The sequence below is a fragment of the Penaeus chinensis genome, chromosome 12 (assembly GCF_019202785.1).
Source record: "Penaeus chinensis breed Huanghai No. 1 chromosome 12, ASM1920278v2, whole genome shotgun sequence".
In the NCBI taxonomy this organism is placed as follows: Eukaryota; Metazoa; Arthropoda; class Malacostraca; order Decapoda; family Penaeidae; genus Penaeus; species Penaeus chinensis.
Window position 1 is genome coordinate 22919824 of NC_061830.1, and position 10000 is coordinate 22929823.

General features: G+C 30.8%; 1 protein-coding gene across 3 annotated transcripts in view; it reads left to right on the forward strand.

Moving 5' to 3' along the window:
* The window catches only part of LOC125031110 (progesterone-induced-blocking factor 1-like), an 18894-nt gene that overhangs the window by 7993 nt on the left and 901 nt on the right, over nt 1-10000 (forward strand). For all 3 annotated transcript variants that reach the window (XM_047621612.1, XM_047621613.1, XM_047621611.1), the window contains exons 5-7: nt 3847-4004; nt 4267-4416; nt 5969-6098. In XM_047621612.1, coding sequence (XP_047477568.1) covers nt 3847-4004; nt 4267-4416; nt 5969-6098 — 438 coding nt within the window. The remainder of the gene's footprint in view (nt 1-3846; nt 4005-4266; nt 4417-5968; nt 6099-10000) is intronic.

Below are 10000 nucleotides of genomic sequence, written 5' to 3' on the forward strand. Positions count from 1 at the left end.
CTAACCCATTCGCCCCATATGACAAGAATACATGCCATGCCCACTGTAATACATGTTTATTTATTGTATTTACACATAGATGGCTCTACAAGTTCTTGATCACCAAATAGCCTGTTATCAGAACTACCTATCTCACCTGTTAACCCTCTTCCTTCACTTTAGGAAAGGGTCTTTTGTATCATTTCATTGTCAAAAATATTTTAATGACAATTTAATAATCATAACATGAATAACAATAATAACAGTATCGATAGCAATGGTATAATAAGAAAAACACATTTTCCCACCAATTCAAGGAATGGGGAAATCAGGATCGGTAACTAGGACCGACTGATTGATGTGGAGCCATCTGTATGTAACAAAATTCACCAAAAACTACAGGGGACAGAACATAAATCCAGGGCAAATGAATTAATTTCACTCAGCTATTGAATTTTTCTTAGAAATATGTTTACAGTTAATTATTGCTAATTTTTGCCAGCCTGAGCTTACTTCAGACAATTGTGGAATCTGATAAAAATTAAGAAAACTTTCCAAACATGAGTAGTGTTTGTCATAACTGACAAAGGTATGTAAAAAATGTACATTTACATCGTTTTGTAGTGAGGTCTTTTTGTGATGAAAATGTGCAGATAATTCCTTAAAACTTCTTCAGACTGTCATATGATCTTATTTATAATTATGTGTTTTTCTACTGTTTGTCTTCTATGTTTGCTTGGAGTTTCTTTCATCTAGGTGATATGCTCCACAGCAATATAAACTAAACATAATCTTCTATATTTCACATGGTATAACATATCACACAAAAGCAGTGTGTATAATATAAACACATAATTATCACAATATACGTACGATAATACTGGCATCATAATCTGTATGCAATGGCATCACAACATGGCACTCACAATTCACATCATTATCATAACTCACTTCACTATCACAACCCACATCTACTTTATATTATAATACTATTGACATATCCTTCTATATATATTGAATGTATGTAACCCTTATGCAAACAGTAGTGCTGTACACTACTCCAGAATATACATGTGCATCTCACCTTTTCCCCTCAGTTGGAGCAACAAAACAACATATAAAACACCGACCAAAGAAAAAATTTAAAAACTCATTTCATATACTTTGAAATTAAACTACTCAATATCAAGCATATAGGTATCTTACAAATTCTTACCATATTCGAACATTAACAACTAATGGGAGAACGATCATAATAACTACATAGTTGTATATAATACTGCCCACAAGATACCTGTATTATTAGGACTTAGAGCCTGACAGTATAGTCTGAATTTATCATTGTAATTGTCAGGGCTAAAAATATTGGTTATGTTATATAAATTCACTGATTTTTATTACTGAAAAATAATATTTAAAGCCAGTTACTATATCTGCTTAACCTATCCTTGTAATATTTAAAACTAAAAGACCCACTGGCAAGAAGTAATATAACTGGTATCATAATTACACACTAGTCAATCTGTGCCAGAAACAGACCACTTCAAATATTATTTGAGCAAGATGTATTTAACATATTTCTTTTCTGAGCTGATGCAAAAATGATGTTCCTGAAATCCATTTCTTGGTTTCCTCTCACACATAAATTTTAAGTTTTAAAATAATTAGCCTTTTCCAAAACTCTTTTGGACAGTTGGTATATTTGCATATCTTGGTAGAACAGGATATGCATATTTTACTATATTTTATTGTAATCATACTGAGCTTCTACACTGGTTTTGCTCAGTTTGTTTCATGGAAAAGAATTTTTCGGAAAAAGGGATGTTAAAATTACTTTTGTCAAATTTATTTTGCAAGAACTTTCTGTAAAATAACTTTTCATAATTATCTAATATGAATTTACTTTAAAATCATCTTAATCCCATCATACTGGGAACTTCCAACTGCCTATATTTTAATTTTACAATACAGAATAATCTTTGCTAAACTCTTTATATCTGCTTGTTTGTTAAATAGTCATCTTTGCAAAATATAAATGACAGTATAATCTGTACAGTTGTTTATATTTTAGGTACAAAGACACCTGCTATTATGATATGTTTCTTCAAATAGTGACAGTGATAATGATAATATTAATAGTAAAGATAATACTAATAATGTGAATATTTATAAAATTAGTAATAGCAATAGTGTTGATATTTATAATATTATTAATGATAATGATGATAGAAATGATAATGATGATTTTAACAATGATGATAATAATAATGATGATAATAATGATGATAATAATAATGATAATAATAATAATGATAATGATTATGATAATAATAATAATAATAATAATAATAATGATAATAATAGTAATAATGATAAAAATAATAAGTATAATAATAAATATGATGATAATGATAATAATAATAATAATATTAATATGAATATTAATCATAATAATAATAATAATAATAATAAAGATGATAATGATATGATAATAATGACAATAACAACGATGCCGGTAATAATGATAAAGCCTGATGATAATAATAATGATAATGATGATGATAGTAAAAAAATCATACTATTGATAATAAGGACCTTAGTATAGTTACTGATATTAATTTTACTGTCATTGTTAATGTTATTATTTATATCATTATCATTGATATTAATGTTTATGTTAATACTAACATAAACATTAACATTAAAATTAATATCAACATTAGTGCCATCATCACCATCATCATTATTATTATGGTTGTTGTTATTATCTTTGATAATGGTAATGCTAATGCTGATGATAATAATGATGATAATGATAGTAATAATGATTATAATGATAATTATAAAAATTAGAATAATTATGATTATGATATTAATGATAAGGATAATAACAATAGTAACAATACCAACAATGATAATGATAATGTTAATAGTAATAATAATTATTATTATAATAATTATAATAATAATAATAATAGTAATTATTATTATTATTATTATTATTATTATTATTATTATTATTATTATTATTATAATGATATAAGTAATAATAATAATGGTAATTGTAATAGTAAATGTAATAGTGATAGTAATGATAATGATGATAATAGAATTGATAATAGTGATAATAATGATAATGATAATAATACTTATTATAATGATGATGATAATAATACTAGTACATATTATAATGGTAATAATAATTTTGATAATAATAATAACAGATAATAATAATAATGATAATAATAATATTAATATTAATAATAATGATAATGATAATAATAATATTAATATTAATAATAATGACAATGATAATAATAATAATAATAGTCTGGTAATAATGATAATAAAAATGATAATGATAATAGTAATGATAATGAAAGTAATAATAATGTAATTGTAAATGTAATAGTAATAGTGATAGTAATGATGATGGTATTAGTAGCAATGATAATAATAATAATGATAATGATAATGATAAGAATGATAGTATTAATAACAGTAATAATACTAATGATAATATTAATAATAATGATAATAATAATAATAATAATCATGATTGTAATAAATCTTACCCCCCCCCCACACCATTTTTTAAGTTTTTATTCTAATTGCTATTATTATTGCTATTAATTTTATAATGAAAGTAGTAGTAGTAATAATGATAATAACATTTCTTAGAAATTCAAGAAATGAAATAAATAGGTGAGGTCAGGTAATTGATTCCTTGATGACTAACTGCTTCCAAAGACCATTTCAGGTCAATGACTACAGTCTTTTATTTCTTGAATGTAAAAGTTTTAATGGTATTTTGATTTTCTGCCTCTCTCCCAACAACATTTATTAATTTATCTATTTATATTGTAGAACTCAGGAGAAAGTGTCAGTCGCCTAGAGAACTGCCTCCTGGAGATGCAATCTAGTAGGGAAGAGAGCCTCCAGACGAGGACAGATGTTATCTCTTCACTTAGAAAACGATTGGAAGAACTTAATACAGATGAAGAGGAGATGGTCAATAGTTGCAGGTTTGATATACTTTTGGATTATGTAAGATGTACAGTATTCCATAATACACCAGATTTAGAGGACATCTTGATTGTTGCTAATTTTCTTTCCAACATTTGTATTGTTCATAGATAAAGGTAGAACAAAATATTGTTGGCTACCAAACTACTATGTCTATGTGTTTGTTCATTTGTTAGTATGTGCATGTATGTATGGATATATTTATGCATGTGAAAATCTTTTCTCGTTTAGTGAGAACTTTTTTTTATATTTTACTACAAGGACAGCATCACGTGAAGAATATGATGAAGTACGAGAATCAAGCAAAATAACCCTAGATGACCTAAAGACTGACCTAGAAAAGAACATTTTGGCAATGGTTTCTCATGGGGCAAGGCACGAAGAATTGGAACTTCAACTCAGAAAGAAAAGGTAAGACACAGTACTATATATCCAGTAAGAAAATTAGATGATACCAGAAGGAAATGAAGCATGTCGAGAGGAATATCTGACATTAATGATATGATTCTTAGCCCTGTTTTATGATATTTTATTATATGTTAAGTAATTCATTAAGGAGCTAAGATGATCCTTTATTTTATAGAGAGAGATAAAAAGGGTAAATGCCTCAGCCCCATATAGTAGTCAGAGGCATAAAACAAAGAAACAAAAAATTAACAATGAATCGGTACATATCTTTTCAAAGAACTCAAAAGTCATACCAGAAATAAAGATCAAATGATATGACACTACAGTGCACAAGCTATGTTTTTTTGTACACAATTCATTCATTTTTTAAGGGGCAGTTGCACTAGTCTCTTCTACCCTGGTATCACTTTACATAATTCTTCTCAAGCTGTAAAAGAAAATCCCTGCTCAGCATGGCATCCCCACTGCATTGGAGAGGGAAAGATGATGCAAAAACAAAAATTGTAGTTTGATTACTTGGAAGCTTATTACTTGATTGTCTAAATGGTTGTTGTTATATCATATTAGGTATAAATTTACTGTAAAAATAAATAATATTTATTACAGCTAGTAATGGTACCTTACTAAAATTTTCAAGATTTTCAGACAAGGGAAAGTAAAAAATGCTCACTACAAACATTATTTATATCTTAGTGGGACAAAGTGAGAACCAAAGAACAATTATGGAAAACCATCCACAAATATCAAGGTAGAATCAAGTTAAAAATAACAATAATGGATGAAATGGACAAGAAACTTTCCTTTACACAGGGTATTATTGTAGTGCTGGCAAGGCTGTGTCATGATTAACAATGAATGATGTTTTATTCTATTTCAGTTAAAGTATTTTCTTCCTCTCATCTTTAGTTTTTATGAGTCCATAATTACGTCTCTTGTATATTATTGATTAAACTGATATTGATATGTGCTATTGGAAAGAATATTGTTGGATTTTGTTTCTGTTGAAATACAGAATAGCAGCAAGGTTGTATGATATATGATGATTAATAAAACAAGTTCAGTTTTTTTTGTAGACACTTTGGTCTTATCAGGAACCTGGTGCATAGTGTGACCAATCCCACTCCGTAGCTGAATAGCACTTGGTGTTGCTGTCAAGGGTTCCCTGGATAGAGAAGGCTAGTGTGACCGTTGCTTTAGGTAGTATGAAGAGTACATTGTAATTAAGAGGCATTCAGAGACATTGTGCACTAGATACATATTGATGACTCATGGTAAAAATGATAAGCATGAATACATCTGATAATAGGAGGGGCTTGCTATTGCACACTGGCTTTTTGCAAGACTGGATAGTTTTGCATATTTCTTCAATTTGGCTTGTGGATGACAATGAACTTAGAGTAAAAAAAAAAACTCCCTCTGTGGTGTGCTACAACATCACTTGATGCCATCTATGGTGGGGCTGAATTATGGTGAGGCACCTACACCTGCAGAATCAAAGTAAACTGTATTTTGAGTAGCTTGTAGGTTCCTTGTTTTAAACTGCATTTCTTTTCAGGCAAGACTTGGAGGATCAAATTATGCTCCAGATCCGGAAGTATGATGCCACTATGAGCAGTTTACAAACAACACTGGATGGCTTAAGAACAGAAGACAGTCATGTTACTCTCATGCTTGAGAAGAAACGTGTAATTGTTTTTAAATCTTTTAATTCTTTTTTTATTCATTTTATTTATTTATTTTCTTTCTTTATTTTTTTGATGGGTAAAAGAGACATTGTAAATTGCATTTATGTTATCAAATTCATGCATGGATGTAAATGCAGCAATACATGTGGTAGAGCCTTTGATAATCTACAGATCAAGATTTGACATAGCACATACATCTAGGTTTTGTTTGTCCCCTTGTTTAACAGTCAAAGCCCTACTTACATAGTAATGAAGACTGAGCACTTGTAGTCATTTACAAAACCATTGTTTACAAAGTTTACAGAGTGTCTTGATATTAGTGCCAAGAGTGAATGGTGTAAGGTCATTGATTTCTAGCATGTAAAGAAGGGGGCCCAAGACATGTCCTTTGGGACACTTGAATAGATATAGACAAATGAAATGCCACCTAAAAACACATTGGGTGTATTGCCCGATATTTTGAGGTCATGGCTGTTGAGATGTCTGTTGATGTTTTGCATGTGCTGGTTATTGAAGCTAACATGATTGCTTGGTCCAAAATCCATGTTGTGTATCTGTTGACAATATTAAAAATGGTTCATTGTTTTTTATTATGATTTATTAAAATATAACTCATGAGAATTGAATAGATGAATATAGTCATCCAGCCATAAAGAGGACTTCTGCCATAATGTTTTTAAATTAATGTAGCCTCTAAAATTGGCTGGGATGAGGGCTGAAGGTGACAATTTTGTTTGCTCTCAGAATAGTGTATTTGTTGACTATTTCAATATTTAATTTGTCTTTGAAGGGGTAGGGTTTGGGTGGATGTGGATGCAGCATGTTGAGGGCATATGGTTTTCATGTGTAAAGGTTGCATGTCTTAAGTTTCTTAAACCCAAAACTGACAAGCATAGCATGTGTGCACATGCCATGCCCACTGTGAGTTTACTTTATTAATAATTTTTACACATAGATGGCTCCACTTGTACTAAGTCACCAGTGAGCCAATTACGAGTACTACCTGTCTTACCTCCTTACCCTATTCCTTGATTTTCATAAATATTTTATGTTATCTTATATTGCTGTTACTAATGTCAATAACATTATAGTAATTATAATGTGTATAATAAAAATATCACCATCAATATTCATAGCATTAGGAAATGTGAAATCAAGTAAGGTCACAAAGTCTACTGACTTCTTTGTGGCTAAGTACTTGCAGAGCCATTTCACAAAGAATTCTAAAATGAGCACAGCATTTTCCTGGCAACATTGAGTGAAGTTGTATCGATAATTGTTTTGAGGTTTATTTGCATGTTTCCTGTTCTGCTGTTGTCTACAGATTTTATGGCATGCTTTAACCCATTCGCCCCAGATTTATATTCTGACCCCTGTAGTTTTTTGTGAATTTTGTTACATACAGATGGCTCCACATGTGCTCAACCGGCAAGGAGTCCTAGTTAATGATCCTGATTTTCCCATTCCTTGAATTGGCGGGAATTTTTTTTTTTTTTTTAATAAATACCATTGCTATCAATACTGTTATTATTGTTATTGATGTTCTGATCATTAAATTGTCATTAAAATATTTTAGACAATGAAATAATACAAATACCCTTTCCTAAAGTGAAGGAAAAGGGTAAACAGATAAGATAGGTAGTTCTGATAACTGGCTATTTGGTGGTTAAGAACTTATAGAGCCATCTATGTGTAAATACAATAAATAAACATGTATTACAGTGGGCATGGGCATCTTGCCACATGGGGCGAATGGGTTAAAGGTAATATTTGAATGTGTATGCAGTATTGGCTGGCCTCTCTATATTTGCCTGGCTACTCTCACATTAGTTCATTAAGTTTTCTAAATAATTTCTTTGTTCTAGTTCTTTATGTAGCTGCATCAGTTCTTTTAGAACTAATTTATTAACCCAAAACTGATGGGCATGGCATGTGCGTACATGCCATGGCCACTGTGGGTTTACATTATTAATAGTTTTTACACATAGATGGCTCCAGTTGTATTAAGTCACTAATGAGCCAATTATGAGTACTGCTTGTCTCACCTGTTTACCCTTTTCCTTGATTTTTGAAAATATATTGTTATCTAATATTGCCACTACTAATGTCATTAACATTATAGTAATTATAATGTCTATAATAAAAATAACACCATTGATATTGATAGCAATAGTAAAAAAAAAGTTTATCCCACAAATCCAAGAAAAGGTGAAATCAGGTTAGGTCACAAGGTCTACTAATTGACTCCTTTGTGGCTAAGCACTAGCAGAGTCATTTCACCAAAAAAATCTAAAATATGCACAACATATTCCAGGTGACAATGGGTTAAAATCATGATATAATTATAAAAAAAAATAAAAGTTGAGACTTGAGACTTTCAGTGAACTTGCAGCTGTCTGTGCTTCTAAATGAGCTCTGTGTGTTCAAAGAATAGAAGGAATTACCATCCATTAACAGTGTGGGACTTGAACCCAGGTTAGCCAGATTTCTAGCTGAGAGTGCTACAACACAACACACTAAACAGCTTGGCACCCAAGCTTCCATGATATAAGTAAAAGCTGTGGAGATCAGTTGCCTTGATCCAAGGAAACCTCTATTGTCACAGTTTAGTTGACACTGCTGCAGAAAGATGTTAAAGACTTTGAGTATACGGTGTATTGCCATGATCCAAAGTTTCTCCTATCCCTTGCACCAATCTATGCAACAGGCAACAAGATATAGGAGGCTGGCAGGAAGGGATGTAGAAGGAGGGGTGTAGGGGTGAGGGTTACACTCTTAAGCTGTAAATGTTATCACAATGCATTGTATTGTATGAATTTGCCACTGAATTATTGCCACGTGTATATGACTTCTGATTATGTGATTGACAAGTAATGATACTGTAAGGTGATAAATCATTCTATCAGAGATTAGTGTTGCAGTGAAGTGTATAATTGTAATAATGACTAGTTGGGAAAGTTGGGAAAGAATCTGGCGTCGCCCAAACACATGCATAAATTTGGTGAATCTTCACCCCATGCAGATTTTTATAAAGGTTCAGTGAGGTCCAACAAAATGTTAACATGGGGAAAAGGAACTGATTTTTTTTGTAGTTAGTATAAAGTTAAATAAACAGAAAAAATCTACAGTTGAGGATATTGCAAGAGTGGACACAGTTCATTCATCCTGATTAGCTTGGTCTGAGTAGTATTTGCAACAGATCTGTGGTTGAGGATACTGTGACAGCGGACACAATTAATTTGTTTTGATGAATAAACCACATCGTCATTAGCTGTAGAATATAACTTTCTTGAAATTCCTTAACTGGATGTTGCTATAATCATAGGATATAATGTAAAATTATGTTTATTATTCAGTAGTGCATATCTTTAAAGAAAGGAAATATTTTTGCTCCTCTATGTCTTATGCCATTCAAGGCTATTCCTAGTAACCTGGGAAAATGATAGTTCTGGACAACTGAACAGGCAAATGGGTGTGCTGATTAACATTTTGTTTCAAGGGGACAAGCCTACAGTGTAAAATACCTGGATTGTTACAGAATGGTATCGTCTTATTTTGATATATATATAAATTATGTAGTCTTAAGTCCCACACATGGAATAACAGTGAAGTAGTAAATTCATATGATACCATACCTTAAGACCCTTCTCTGCCAACTCTCCTACCTCATGTAGTTAGGTGTGAGGGATAGGAGAAAAAGAAGATTCAGAAACTTTGGACTTTTTTGTGTTTTCTTTATTTTTATCATGTCTTTAGAGGTGTCTGGGGAGCTTTTTGCCCGGTATTGTTAACCAGCTTCAAATGATTTTGAAGTGAAGATTTTTCACAGCTAAACATGTAATGCCCCACTTTGAGGTATACATATTATATTAAAAGCATACCTATTATATAGAAATAAAAAA